Source organism: Eutrigla gurnardus (assembly GCF_963514095.1).
Source record: "Eutrigla gurnardus genome assembly, chromosome: 10".
NCBI lineage: Eukaryota > Metazoa > Chordata > Actinopteri > Perciformes > Triglidae > Eutrigla > Eutrigla gurnardus.
The window spans coordinates 29412702-29428894 of record NC_139924.1 but is presented as its reverse complement, the minus strand read 5'-3'; the positions used below and the strand labels follow the sequence as shown (position 1 = coordinate 29428894).

The following is a 16193-nucleotide window of genomic DNA, read 5'->3' as shown; positions in this document are numbered from 1 at the left end:
AATAATAATAATAATAATAATAATAATAATACATTGTATTTGTAGTGCACTTTTCAATCAATCAATCAGAGAGCTACATAAAAATAAAATAAAAACCCTAACCCTAAATGGCCATAAATCACAAGGTTTCCTGCATAAATAAATGTATTTTTGTATCTATATTTTTTAAATCATGCTCCATTTTTCACTCGTATACCATCATAGTGAGCTCATCATGGTAGACTCAAGGATCAGCTGTTTCAGCTTGAAACAGAAATATGAAGTATTAAAAAATGTTGCAAAATAGGGAATAAAGCTAAATGTTAAAATGCTGCGTCAAAGGAGATGAAAGCTGCTTCACTGTGTCAGTGTTGTGATGCGGAAGAAGACAAGGAGTCGCTCAGCTCTGTGAAGGACAAACAGAGCTCAATGACAATCACATGACAGGCCTGACAGCAGACAACCAATCAGAGCAAAGATCAGCCGCCGGTGGAGCGAGGATCCTCACAGCTGATACAATCATTCATCTGCCGACGGCTCCTCTCTCCTCTCTGATCCCGTTCACCAGGAGATCAGTTGAGGAGCTGCTCTGTAAAACCAGGAACACTGAAGACCCCACGCTCATCGTCCAAGCAGACGCTGCACGTCTTTCAATTATTACACTTATTTATATTAATCACCAGAATCGAGAAGTTCATCTATTATTCAATGTTTGAAATCCATCTTTAACATAACACGCCGGCAGACGATGCAACATCAACCAGCCCCGAGGCTCAACAAGAGCCGGGCAATGAGAGCCGCCCAACGAGAGGCAGCCCAACGAGAGGAAGCCCAACGAGAGCCGGCCCAATGAGAGCCGGCCCAACGAGAGGCAGCCCAACGAGAGCCGGCCCAACGAGAGCCGGCCCAATGAGAGCCGGCCCAACGAGAGGCAGCCCAATGAGAGCCGGCCCAACGAGAGCCGGCCCAATGAGAGCCGGCCCAACGAGAGGCAGCCCAATGAGAGCCGGCCCAACGAGAGCCGGCCCAATGAGAGCCGGCCCAACGAGAGGCAGCCCAATGAGAGCCGGCCCAACGAGAGCCGGCCCAATGAGAGCCGGCCCAACGAGAGCCGGCCCAATGAGAGCCGGCCCAACGAGAGCCGGCCCAATGAGAGGCAGCCCAACGAGAGGCAGCCCAACGAGAGCCGGCCCAATGAGAGCCACCCAACGAGAGGCAGCCCAACGAGAGGCAGCCCAACGAGAGCCGGCCCAACGAGAGGCAGCCCAACGAGAGGCAGCCCAACGAGAGCCGGCCCAATGAGAGCCACCCAACGAGAGGCAGCCCAACGAGAGGCAGCCCAACGAGAGGCAGCCCAACGAGTGCCGGCCCAACGAGAGGCGGCCCAACGAGAAGCAGCCCAACGAGAGGCAGCCCAACGAGAGGCGGCCCAACGAGAGGCGGCCCAACGAGAGGCGGCCCAACGAGAGGCAGCCCAACGAGAGCCGGCCCAATGAGAGCCACCCAACGAGAGCCGGCCCAACGAGAGCCGCCCAACGAGAGCCGCCCAACGAGAGGCAGCCCAACGAGAGCCGGCCCAATGAGAGCCGCCCAACGAGAGGCAGCCCAACGAGAGGCAGCCCAACGAGAAGCGGCCCAACGAGAGGCGGCCCAACGAGAGGCGGCCCAACGAGAGGCGGCCCAACGAGAGGCGGCCCAACGAGAGCCAGCCCAACGAGAGGCAGCCCAACGAGAGGCAGCCCAACGAGAGGCAGCCCAACGAGAGGCAGCCCAACGAGAGGCAGCCCAACGAGAGCCGGCCCAATGAGAGCCACCCAACGAGAGCCGGCCCAACGAGAGCCGCCCAACGAGAGCCGCCCAACGAGAGGCAGCCCAACGAGAGCCGGCCCAATGAGAGCCACCCAACGAGAGCCGGCCCAACGAGAGCCGGCCCAACGAGAGCCGGCCCAACGAGAGCCGGCCCACCAGGCCCTACAGCAGCTCTGAATCAGATGAGTCAGAAGAGAAATGAAGCCAATGTACCGATTCGATCGATTATATGTTGGTATAGGTTATATGAGATTATATGTCGGTATAGGTTATATGAGATTATATGTCGGTATAGGTTATATGAGGTTATATGTCGGTATAGGTTATATGAGATTACATGTCGGTATAGGTTATATGAGATTATATGTAGGTACATGAGGTTATATGAGATTATATGTCGGTATAGGTTATATGAGGTTATATGTAGGTATAGGTTATATGAGGTTATATGTAGGTATAGGTTATATGAGGTTATATGTAGGTATAGGTTATATGAGGTTATATGTCGGTATATGAGGTTATATGAGATTATATGTCGGTACAAGAGGTTATATGAGATTATATGTCGGTACAAGAGGTTATATGAGATTATATGTAGGTATAGGTTATATGAGGTTATATGTCGGTATATGAGGTTATATGAGATTATATGTCGGTACAAGAGGTTATATGAGATTATATGTAGGTATAGGTTATATGAGGTTATATGTCGGTATATGAGGTTATATGAGATTATATGTCGGTATATGAGGTTATATGAGATTATATGTCGGTATATGAGGTTATATGAGATTATATGTCGGTACAAGAGGTTATATGAGATTATATGTCGGTACAAGAGGTTATATGAGATTATATGTCGGTATAGGTTATATGAGGTTATATGTCGGTATATGAGGTTATATGAGATTATATGTCGGTATATGAGGTTATATGAGATTATATTTCGGTACATGAGGTTATATGAGATTATATGTCGGTACATGAGATTATATGAGATTATATTTCGGTATATGGGGTTATATGAGATTATATGTCAGTATATGTATCGGTATAAGACCCGGTTCTATTGGGGGTCGATGCTGAAGAAAGAGTGTCTTGTTTACATCACGCAGCCTGTAAAGATGGCACAGTAGATGTCTCCATCCTCACCGTCCATGTCGAGTCTCTGCATGATGATGGCGAGCTCAACCTCGCTGGGCATGTAGCCCAGAGACCGCATGGCCATGCCCAGCTCCTGTTTAGAGATGAAGCCGTTCCCATCGCGGTCCAGCACCTTGAACGCCTCACGGATCTCTGCCAAGACACACACAAGAGTCTGAACACTGCTGAACACACACACAAACACGCGCACACTTACACACACACCTACACACACCTTCACACACCTATAAACACACACACACACACACACACACACACACCTATCCACACTTACACACACACACACCTATACACACCTATCCACACCTACACACACCTACACACACACACACACACAGGATTCCTTCCTTTGGCAGCGTTTCATTTCTCACGACTTTGAATTCATCTTCATTTAATGAAGTCTGTTGGCATTTCACCCCCCCTCCCCCCTTCACCCCCCCCTTCCTGTCTGACCCAGCTTTGGGCTGCACATTATACAATTGGTCTCGCACTGCCGCCTCCAGTTAACGAGATCAATTCCACCCATCGATTCATTTTCTCCAACGCCGTCACGCCGCCTTCTTCATCCTCCCCTCCTTCATTCTCCTCTCCTTCATCCTCCCCTCCTTCATCCTCCCCTCCTTCATTCTTCTCTCCTTCATTCTCCCCTCCTTCATTCTCCTCTCCTTCATCCTCCCCTCCTTCATCCTCCCCTCCTTCATTCTCCTCTCCTTCATCCTCCCCTCCTTCATCCTCCCCTCCTTCATTCTCCTCTCCTTCATCCTCCCCTCCTTCATCCTCCCCTCCTTCATTCTCCTCTCCTTCATCCTCCCCTCCTTCATTCTCCTCTCCTTCATCCTCCCCTCCTTCATCCTCCCCTCCTTCATTCTCCTCTCCTTCATCCTCCCCTCCTTCATCCTCCCCTCCTTCATTCTCCTCTCCTTCATCCTCCCCTCCTTCATTCTCCCCTCCTTCATCCTCCCCTCCTTCATTCTCCCCTCCTTCATCCTCCCCTCCTTCATCCTCCCCTCCTTCATTCTCCTCTCCTTCATCCTCCCCTCCTTCATCCTCCCCTCCTTCATTCTCCTCTCCTTCATCCTCCCCTCCTTCATTCTCCCCTCCTTCATCCTCCCCTCCTTCATCCTCCTCTCCTTCCTTTACTCTCCTCCTCTGTGTCCTCCTTATTTCACAGTGAATTCAGTCCAAAGCATCCATCACAGTCAGTTGGAGGTTTGGGCTCTGCTTGGGGGGCCCTCGTCTGTTGCCACGGTGACACTTGTGACCTTCAGGATATTGAACTTTCCCTCCGAAGGCATTCACTCAACATTCTCTCCCTTTCCCCCGGTGCCGTTCATCACCGATCACTAAACTCGTTAAACAGATTTACACTACGATCGCCATCGCAGTAAAACAAGCAGCTGCTCGGCACCCTGAGGTGCTCCTCGGCACCCTGAGGTGCTCCTCATTACGACAAACACAACGTCCCAGCAGGTGAACCACAGGAGTCTCTACTAATCAATATATCAGCTCCTTGTTTTAGCTGAAGGCAGAAGAAGAAGAAGCTGTTTAATAGACTGCATTAAATGTGCAAACGTGTGTTTGAGGGTTTCGAGGATCCAGATCCGTAGTTTCCTGATCTCTACTTAGTACTGTGGTGAGGCAGGTTTGGGTGGGTCGGACGATGAAACCCTGTCTGGACCCCCGGTGGATCCAGAGTCTTGTTGCTTCCTGTCTTCCTCCTGGCTGCTAAATCTGGATCCACAAATCTACATCGCCGAGTACAAAACCTGCCAAGTGGGAAACGCTGTTTATCTGCCCACGGAGCCGGAACACGAATCCTTTGGTTCCTGGTGGTCCCTGGTTCTTGGTCCCTGGTTCCTTGTTCCTGGTGGTTCTTGGTGGTCCCTGGTTCTTGGTCGCTGGTTTCTGATCCCTGGTGGTTTCTGGTCCCTGGTGGTTCCTGGTTTCTGGTCCCTGGTGGCGAGCTTCCTGGTGGATGACATCACTGATCTGGAGGCGTGTGACATCTCTGTCTGATTAATGACACCGAGGACCCAGGTGTGACTTCGCCTGCTGCCTTGCTGCCGAGCACTTCAGTAGTTGTGAACACATGAATGACTAATTTCTCCCACTCAGATCTCAAATCAGATCCCTGGAGGCTGAACCAGAACCAACCAGTGGAGTTGGGTCCACACTATGTTTCCTGAGGCCAGCAGATCTTTCATAATTCTATCCCATTTGAAACAATAAAACATATTGAGTGAATGAGGGGATTCAACCTGCTAACAGGAGCAGCAAACAGCAAAGAGAATTCATCTGCTATGAGGATCACCCTCAGCGACTCTGTTCTAGGCAGCAGCATTGATAGATTCCTATCCTGGGGGTCTGGGGGGTCCAGGGGGTCCCGTTTGTGAGCTGCCGGCTCCAGCAGACCGTAATGGATGGGCTCTGAGCCCGACAGACCCGGCTGATCACTGAGACCTGAAAACAAACCAACAGGACCTCTGAAGACGTTGAGGAGCAGAGAGGGAGCGCTGGAGGAGAGACGTGGAGATGAAAGATGACGACGATGATGATGATGATGGTGGGGATGATGATGATGATGGTGATGATGATGATTTATTATTTATATTTCTTACCGTGGAGCTCCTCCTCCGAGATGCTGGCGAGGACGTCGCTGTCGCTGTCGGACAGGGAGCGGCTCAGGAAGTTGCCCTTGTAGAGGAGGCCGGCGGTCACATGGTGGAACGGCATCTTCTCCCTGAGACGACAAGGAGACGCTGAGACACACATCACACACACACACATCTCTGATGAATCACACACATCACACACCTCTAATGAATCACACACCTCTAATGAATCACACATCTCTAGTGAATCACACACACATCACACACATCTCTAAGGAATCACACACACATCACACACATCTCTAATGAATCACACACACATCACACACATCTCTAATGAATCACACACACATCACACACATCTCTAATGAATCACATCATACACATCTCTAATGAATCACACACACATCACACACATCTCTAAGGAATCACACACACATCACACACATCTCTAATGAATCACACACACATCTCTAATGAATCACGCACACATCACACACATCTCTAAGGAATCACACACACATCACACACCTCTAATGAATCACACACATCACACACCTCTAATGAATCACACATCTCTAATGAATCACACACACATCACACACATCTCTAATGAATCACACACACATCACACACATCTCTAAGGAATCACACACACATCACACACCTCTAATGAATCACACACATCACACACCTCTAATGAATCACACATCTCTAATGAATCACACACACATCACACACATCTCTAATGAATCACACACATCACACACATCTCTAATGAATCACACACACATCACACACATCTCTAATGAATCACACGCACATCACACACATCTCTAATGAATCACACGCACATCACACACATCTCTAATGAATCACACACACATCACACACATCTCTAATGAATCACACACACATCACACACATCTCTAATGAATCACACGCACATCACACACATCTCTAATGAATCACACGCACATCACACACATCTCTAATGAATCACACACATCACACACCTCTAATGAATCACACACCTCTAATGAATCACACATCTCTAATGAATCACACACACACACATCACACACATCTCTAATGAATCACACACACATCACACACATCTCTAATGAATCACACACACATCACACACATCTCTAATGAATCACACACACATCACATACACACACACACATCTCTAATGAATCACACACATCACACCTCTAATGAATCACACACACATCTCTAATGAATCACACGCACATCACACACATCTCTAATGAATCACACACATCACAAACATCAACACAAACGTCCGAATGAATGAAGATTATATGTTGTAAATGTGGGAGGAGTTAGACAATGTAAAAAAAGGCGCTATTATAATAATAAAGGAGACGGTGAGGTTTAGTAAAACATCTTGGGTTTACGCTTAATCAGCATGTTCGGTAAGTTACAGACGTGTTGGCTTCAGGGACACGAACAGCCATCTGGCGGGGTGAAAGTCCTGTGTTTGTCTGACCCACCGACCTCCTCACACTGAGACTACAAACTCACTTGTTTCCGTCGAACCGTATTTTGTTCGAACGCGAGCGTCACTTTCAGGAAACCGACAGAAATGCGACGCATTGCCAGCGACAGGAAGCCGGTTTGTTGGTGAATCTCATTATTAAGGAGATCCATAAAAGAAGCAGAACTCACTCACAGAACAGGATGAACCAATGGGGGAACGAGGTGAATGTGTGAGAGCTGATGTGTAAATGTGGCCGAGGTCATTCATTATTTAATGAATGGAAGCCCGAGGGCTCAGAGCGGAGAGACCCGGACCAGGACTTCCTTCCTTTAATCGGCTTTCTTCTCGCTTTGACGAACTTCAGAGACGAGAACGAGTCAGACCGCCGGTTTCCTCCCGGTCAATGTGACTCTTTTATTTAAATCTGTAAATATTAATGAGGAACTCGTTTCATTTATCTGCAGATAGACTTTCTATGTTCTCATGATGAAAACCCGCTGCATTACTTTGGTTTTACAGTTCTACTTTTATCCTCCGGATCCTGAAGCTTGTCATTAATTAAGTCATGTGTCTGTCTTTGGAGGCCGTGAGAACTGAACTGAGCTTTCTGCTCAATAATAGATGAATATACATAGTTATATACATATTAATATACATATTTAGTCCTCACGTCCATCTGATGACACACTTTAATAAACATCTGCAGATCCGTCTGAAGCAGATTCCCACCCGCCGTTCCTGCTCGAATGTAAGGACTTTACATTTCCTACTTCATCAATAATTCAGTCGCCTTTATGAATATCACCATGGTCTCTCTACATCCTGGTTACATCCGGGTGTCGGCTGTGTGACGCAGGTCTCTCCTGTCCTGCATCACACAGCCGACACCGAGAGGATCCATCAGAATGACTTACACCCATGAATCTACATACGACCATTATGGTAAATTCTTCAGCAGCCGGTCTCTGGTTTACATACGAAGACGGAGAGAAAACGCGTGAAAGGCGGAAACCGCAGCTCAAACCTTCCAAAGTGAAACGTGAATAAAGACCTGAAACACATAAAGTACGTACGTACATACAGACACTTAGACAACAAAACCAACGTTAGCTTTAGACGACAAAACCAACATTAGCTTTAGAGGATAAAAACCAACGTTAGCTTTAGACAACAAAACCAACGTTAGCTTTAGAGGATAAAAACCAACTTTAGCTTTAGAGGATAAAAACCACCGTTAGCTATAGACGATAAAACCAACATTAGCTTTAGAGGATTAAAACTAGGGATGAGCGAGTACAGCATTATCTGTATCTGTATCTGTTAACCATATGAACTATCTGTATCTGTATCTGTACTCGGAGTGGGCGGGGCCTAACCCGGAGATGGGCGGGGCCTAACCCGGAAGTGGGTCTGGTTGTCTTGAAATGAGCGAGGTTTTAACTGGTATGTTATTTTAAGCATGCAATTGATATGGGCTGATCAGAAATTGTTATTTATTGCTGATTAGAAAACTATTTACAGGACAGCATCAGCATTGAGCTTCAGATCAATGGTTTTGATCACGATAGCAAACAAACTATTTACAGAACAAGTTTTGCAACAATGAATACAACACATGCGGTTGCAATTATCAAGTAAAATGTAATGAACAAGAGTTTTCATACTTAACAATAACTTTTTTCTTTTAACTTTAATTTGTTTTATGATCAGCGTGATCTTTTTTTTTTATACCGTATATATATATATATTTTTTTTTTCCCACACCAGGTGTGTGTGTGTGTGTGTGTGTAGCTTGATTTCCAATATTTATACCACTACCAGCTTTATTTTTTCACGAAATACAGCAAGAAAGTGTTAGAGCCAGGCAGCCAGATGACGGTTAAAAAAAGAAAAAGAAAAATCTCCGACAGGCAGAGACGCAACGCGAGTCGGCACCACGTCTGAACGAAGTACCAGAACTCTACTAGTTCATAAGTAAGTACCAACCTAAGTAATAAACCTGAAGCTGAAGAAAGAAACCCTAAACATTAACGGAAAACGACCCGCGAACCTGAGTGACTGAGGGAGAGACAGAGAGCTGTTCTGTGTGTGAGTGATCAGAGCGGACACAACAACACATCTGCGAGTGTGTAGGGGAGGGGCTGTAGCATATCACAGGACGCAGACACAGTCAGCTACCCAATGAGGATTTTTATTTAATCCGAGCACAGATATTGACTCGTATTACTCGTATAATACTCATACTCGGCAAAAGTGCTTTATCCGTACCGGATACTCGTTTCAGCCGAGTATCCGGCTCAACTCTAATTAAAACCAACGTTAGCTTTAGACAACAAAACCAACGTTAGCTTTGGAGGATAAAAACCAACTTTAGCTATAGACAATAAAACCAACATTAGCTTTAGACAACAAAACCAACGTTAGCTTTAGAGGATAAAAACCAAGGTTAGCTTTAGACAACAAAACCAACGTTAGCTTTAGAGGATAAAAACCAAGGTTAGCTTTAGACGACAAAAGCAACGTTAGCTTTAGACGACGAAACCAACTTTAGCTTTAGAGGATAAAAACCAACGTTGGCTTCAGAGGATAAAAACCAACGTTAGCTTTAGAGGATAAAAACCAACATAGCTTTAGAGGATAAAAACCAATGTTAGCTTTAGAGGATAAAAACCAACGTTAGCTATAGACGATAAAACCAACGTTAGCTTTAGACGACAAAACCAACGTTAGCTTTAGACAATAAAAACCAACGTTAGCTTTAGAGGATAAAAACCAACGTTAGCTTTAGACGACAAAACCAACTTTAGCTTTAGAGGATAAAAACCAACATAGCTTTAGAGGATAAAAACCAACGTTAGCTTTAGAGGATAAAAACCAACGTTAGCTTTAGAGGATAAAAACCAACATTAGCTTTAGACAACAAAACTAACGTTAGCTTTAGAGGATAAAAACCAACATTAGCTTTTGAGGATAAAAACCAACGTAAGCTTTAGACGACAAAACCAACGTTAGCTTTAGAGGATAAAAACAGACATTAGCTTTTCAGGATAAAAACCAACATTAGCTTTAGACGACAAAACCAACGTTAACTTTAGAGGATAAAAACCAACGTTAGCTTTAGACGACAAAACCAACGTTAGCTTTGGAGGATAAAAACCAACGTTAGCTTCAGAGGATAAAAACCAACGTTAGCTTTAGACGACAAAACCAACGTTAGCTTTAGACGATAAAACCCAATGTTAGCTTTAGACGACAGAACCTTCGTTAGCTTTAAACAACAGAACCAACGTTAGCTTTAGACGATAAAACCCAATGTTAGCTTCAGACAACAGAACCTACGTTAGCTTTAGACAACAGAACCAACGTTAGCTTTATATAATAACATCTCACAGTTAGCAGTAGATCTGGACGTTGAGGTTCACGTTTCCATGTGTAAAAAGGTGAATCATTTTCTTTTACACTAGGATTTATTGTTCATGGTCGGAGACTTTTCTGCTGATTTAAGTGGAGCAAGTATCACACGTAAGGATATGTTTGTAAAAATATAACCGACAAAGACGGGTTGGTGAGATCAGAGAGGACGAGGAGGTGATGAGGAGGTTTTACTGCACCAGAACAGAATAAACGTTCATCAGTGCAGCAGCAACAGAAGCAGCTGACACTCATCACACCTGATCACCCTGATTCAGGTCTCATTCCCTTCAGGAGCAGAGAAACAATCACCAAGACCACATCCAGGTCCTGCTCATCCCTGCACACCGGTCCACCTTCTTAAGACCGCTTGCACGTATCTGGACAGCAAACAAACCATTACTGCATCATTACAGTCCCTTTAAATCTCCGCTGGTCTGTGCAGTCCAGGGTCACAGCAGACCTGAACCCCATTACAGCAGACACATAAATATAAAACCGCCTCCCCCAAAGTTGTGACTTCCACGGATGCTTCAAGGAGACGGCGAGGGATGATGGCCACTAATCACAACGCTGACCTTGTTGAGGAAGAGGCACGCCATGCTGCCGCCACGACGCCGCCAACAAAAGAACCAGCGGACGACTCGGAGGACTGGTTGGTCTTTGTGTCCAACTCAATGTTATAAAAACCACAGAAGAAGAATGCTGAACAGACTTCACAATAAGAGTTCTCCTTCCTGTTTCACCACGGGAATTATTTCGTCAACTTAGAGACGAATAAAGTTTGACCCCGTCCCGTCGTAGGTTAGTTTAGTGTGAACGACGTCTCTGGTCTCACACGACATACGTCACCGACACGGGTCTGGTCTGGGTCTGGTTTGGTCTGGTCTGGTCTGGTTTGGTCTGGTCTGGTCTGGTCTGGTCTGGTCTGGTTTGGTCTGGTCTGGTCTGGCCTCCGTTAACGGTGTTCTCTGGACTGATTTCAAACACATCCGTCACTTAGACATGAAAACATCGGAGAAGAGAGTCCAGGTGGAGGAAACCTGGACAGGAACCTGGAACGGCTGATATTCTAAATTAATTACTTTTTTTCCTGCCAATATGTCAAGAAAAACAAATCAAAGCTGTGAGAATCCAAAATGTCTTCAAATCCCTCGTTAAAACCCAAAACAAGTATCTTCAATGGACAAGGACACAAAGAAACAGCAAACATAACGTACGGTAATAATTGATAAATAGTCTCATCACTATAATACAGACATGCTGCACTTTCCTAGAGGATGCATTCAAGTACCCATCTACGGCGTGGAAGAAACCAACGCTTCATGTTTCAGTATAAAAACATGTCGCCGTCGTACGTTTCTGCACGTTGATGAATTCGCTCAGAAGACGTGACATCATCAATCAAGCGATCGCTGCAGGAAGTCAGAAGGAGCAGCAAACGTTCCTTTACTCCAGGACTCCTGCCGAGTCCACAACCAGACCTGGACTCCTGCCGAGTCCACAACCAGACCTGGACTCCTGCCGAGTTCACTACCAGACCTGGACTCCTGCCGAGTCCACAACCAGACCTGGACTCCTGCCGAGTCCACAACCAGACCTGGACTCCTGCCGAGTTCACTACCAGACCTGGACTCCTGCCGAGTCCACAACCAGACCTGGACTCCTGCCGAGTTCACTACCAGACCTGGACTCCTGCCGAGTTCACTACCAGACCTGGACTCCTGCCGAGTTCACTACCAGACCTGGACTCCTGCCGAGTCCACAACCAGACCTGGACTCCTGCCGAGTCCACAACCAGACCTGGACTCCTGCCGAGTCCACAACCAGACCTGGACTCCTGCCGAGTTCACTACCAGACCTGGACTCCTGCCGAGTCCACAACCAGACCTGGACTTCTGCCGAGTTCACTACCAGACCTGGACTCCTGCCGAGTCCACAACCAGACCTGGACTTCTGCCGAGTTCACTACCAGACCTGGACTCCTGCCGAGTCCACAACCAGACCTGGACTCCTGCCGAGTTCACTACCAGACCTGGACTCCTGCCGAGTCCACAACCAGACCTGGACTCCTGCCGAGTTCACTACCAGACCTGGACTCCTGCCGAGTCCACAACCACACCTGGACTCCTGCCGAGTTCACTACCAGACCTGTACTCCTGCCGAGTCCACTACCAGACCTGGACTCCTGCCGAGTTCACTACCAGACCTGGACTCCTGCCGAGTTTACTACCAGACTTGGACTCCTGCAGAGTTCACTACCAGACTTGGACTCCTGCAGAGTTCACTACCAGACCTGGACTCCTGCCGAGTCCACAACCAGACCTGGACTCCTGCTGAGTTTACTACCAGACCTGGACTCCTGCAGAGTTTACTACCAGACTTGGACTCCTGCAGAGTTCACTACCAGACCTGGACTCCTGCCAAGTCCACAACCAGACCTGGACTCCTGTCGAGTTCACTACCAGACCTGGACCCGAGTTCACAACCAGACCTGGACTGCTGCCGGGCTCACTACCAGACCTGGACTCCTGCCAAGTTCACTACCAGACCTGGACCCGAGTTCACAACCAGACCTGGACTGCTGCCGGGCTCACTACCAGACCTGGACTCCTGCCAAGTTCACAACCAGACCTGGACCTGAGTTCCCTACCAGACCTGGACCCGAGTTCACAACCAGACCTGGACTGCTGCCGGGTTCACTACCAGACCTGGACTCCTGCCAAGTTCACAACCAGACCTGGACCTGAGTTCACTACCAGACCTGGACCTGAGTTCACTACCAGACCTGGACCTGAGTTCACAACCAGACCTGGACTGCTGCCGGGTTCACTACCAGACCTGGACTACTGCCGAGTCCACATCCAGATGAAGAGAGCACAACTGTATCTAAGCGTTCTGGCTGACAGGAAGAGCAGATGGTGGGTTCTGCAGCTCCACAGCCAATAGAACATTATGTACAGCAGCAGACGGACCGGGACGCTGGGGATTCTGGGAGTCCTTGTTCAAACGGGATTCCTGTTACCCGCTACACAGAAAAATTAGAACCGGTTTGGAACAGGGAAGGCACTTCACAAATACCTGGCATGTGATTGGATGAAGCATCTGCAGGTCAGCGCTGATCGGTGCAGATGGATTTACGTGTGATGTCGGATCATGTGATTCTCAGTCAGAATTCAGCTCCAGATTAATTCTTTCCATCACGAAGAACAAACCAGCTGCTGGTTTACCGGTCCGTTTTGAAGACGCCACCATGTGATGTGACATCACAGATTGAGCTTTTGTCCAAAGCGACTTACAATAAGTACACTAGCAGGGTAGACGTTTCCACCCACAGAGGAAAAACCAGTTCAGAAATTTGGACATCGTCAATCGCCGGTTTGTGGTCTACGGTTGTTGCCATCTTGGTTTCTTGCAACCAGTGAAGCTGAAAGTGACCATATTTGGACTTTGGAGGAGCGACGGGTGGATCTGATGCGCCACCCTTACTGGATCTGGATCCATGTGGATTCTGGTGTGAAGCTGCTAACAAAGTTAGCTTCATAATTCAAGGTCAACTTTACAGCTAAGTGTTAAAGTCATCTTAGTATCTAACTAGCATTGGTAGCATGGTAGCGACCTGTCAATCAGCAGGTTAGCCCCGCCCCCTAAAGCATCCCCTGCTTTCTGGTCTGGTGGACTCTAAATGGACCATAATGTACTAAATGAACATCATGCTGGATTGAAGAAGACTTGAAACTAGAGATTGAGACCATAAACTCATGTTTACAATGTTTACTGAGATAATACATCAAGAGAGAAGTAGGACCATTTTCTCATAGACTTCTATACAACCAGAGAGGAGTCGCCCCCTGGTGGCCAGCAGAGAGAAGTAGGACCATTTTCTCATAGACTACTACAACCAGAGAGGAGTTGCCCCCTGGTGGCCAGCAGAGAGAAGTAGGACCATTTTCTCATAGACTTCTACACAACCAGAGAGGAGTCGCCCCCTGGTGGCCAGCAGAGAGAAGTAGGACCATTTTCTCATAGACTTCTATACAACCAGAGAGGAGTCGCCCCCTGGTGGCCAGCAGAGAGAAGTAGGACCATTTTCTCATAGACTTCTATACAACCAGAGAGGAGTCGCCCCCTGGTGGCCAGCAGAGAGAAGTAGGACCATTTTCTCATAGACTTCTATACAACCAGAGAGGAGTCGCCTCCTGGTGGCCAGCAGAGAGGGTGCAGCTTTGAGGAGCTTCAGCTTCACTTGTCTTCAGGTTAAAACGCAGCGAGGAAGATTCTTTTCTGTAGATTCTGTGAACTTCATATGAAGTCCTGTAGGTGGTCTGGTCCGAGTGTTTCCATGTGGATCAACACGATCCGACGTTGCTGCAGCAGATCAACATCATGAAGCTACAACCATCATGATGAAGATTCATAACCAACCACCAGCATCTGTTTACCAAGTTATGAAAGAAACCACGTCTGGAGGATCAGCAGACCTGCAGCTGTGTTACGTTCCTGTGCAGTAGACGGCTCTAAAAGGCATTCCATCAAACAATCCCTGCAAAAGCGGAGTGGAACGCTCCCCGAGCAGAGAGAGAGAGAGAGAGAGAGAGAGAGAGAGAGGGGCGTCCCACAGAGGAGCCTCTTCCTGCAGCAACAGACGGTCTCATGCTGATCCTTACCCGTACTGGTCTCTGTACTCGGCAGGATACTGCAGCACCACAGGCTCCCTCGCTGGACTCTCTGTCAACTCCAGAGTCCCGTCCCTCAGGTACGGGTTCCCCGGCAGGTCTCCGTTCACCTCCGAGTGCGTCCCCGGCGGCGTGCCGGTGGGCTCCGGCTCTGTGACCTCGTCCTCCATCAGGCTGTGAGATGCAGCTGCCTCCAGCAGGACGAGGCGGTCTATCCACAAACCAGCGAGCCCGGCTGCCTCGGCGGTCTGGGCTGGTCCCAGAGCAGCAGCATCGAGTCCACAACGCTGATGTGAATGTGTGAGAGCAGCAGGTACAACAGCTCCTCGCTCTCTCTCTCACTCACCCCTCCCTCCCTCCCTCTCTCTCGCTCGCTCACTCACTCACTCACTCTTGCTCACTCTCTCTCTCCAGTTCCTCCACATGGGGAGACAGAGTAGAGGCTCATTAGTGAGTCCCAATGACGGACTCAACCCTGCTCTCTCTGATACACAGAGAGACAGAGACACAGAGAGACAGAGACTCAGAGACACAGATACACAGAGAGACAGAGACTCAGAGAGACAGATACACAGAGAGACAGATACACAGAGAGACAGAGACTCAGAGAGACAGATACACAGAGAGACAGAGACACAGAGAGACAGAGACTCAGAGACACAGATACACAGAGAGACAGATACACAGAGAGACAGAGACTCAGAGAGACAGATACACAGAGAGACAGATACACAGAGAGACAGAGACACAGATACACAGAGAGACAGAGACTCAGAGAGACAGATACACAGAGAGACAGAGAGACAGAGACTCAGAGAGACAGATACACAGAGAGACAGATACACAGAGAGACAGAGACTCAGAGAGACAGATACACAGAGAGACAGATACACAGAGAGACAGAGACTCAGAGACTCAGAGAGACAGAGAGACAGAGACACAGAGACTCAGAGACACAGATACACAGAGAGACAGAGACTCAGAGACAAGGAGACACAGAGAGACAGAGAGACAGAGACTCAGAGACACAGAGAG

General features: G+C 47.7%; 1 protein-coding gene across 1 annotated transcript in view; it reads right to left on the bottom strand.

The window, feature by feature from the left end:
- Positions 1-15430, bottom strand: part of LOC311020362 (calcium-binding protein 8-like) — a 33578-nt gene extending 18148 nt beyond the window's left edge. The window contains exons 1-3 of the mRNA XM_084020358.1: positions 15150-15430; positions 5571-5692; positions 2941-3084 (exon numbers count right to left, since the gene is read on the bottom strand). Of these exons, the coding sequence (XP_083876484.1) occupies positions 2941-3084; positions 5571-5692; positions 15150-15328 (445 nt within the window). The 5' untranslated portion in view covers positions 15329-15430. The remainder of the gene's footprint in view (positions 1-2940; positions 3085-5570; positions 5693-15149) is intronic.
- Between the last annotated feature and the right edge of the window lie 763 nt (positions 15431-16193).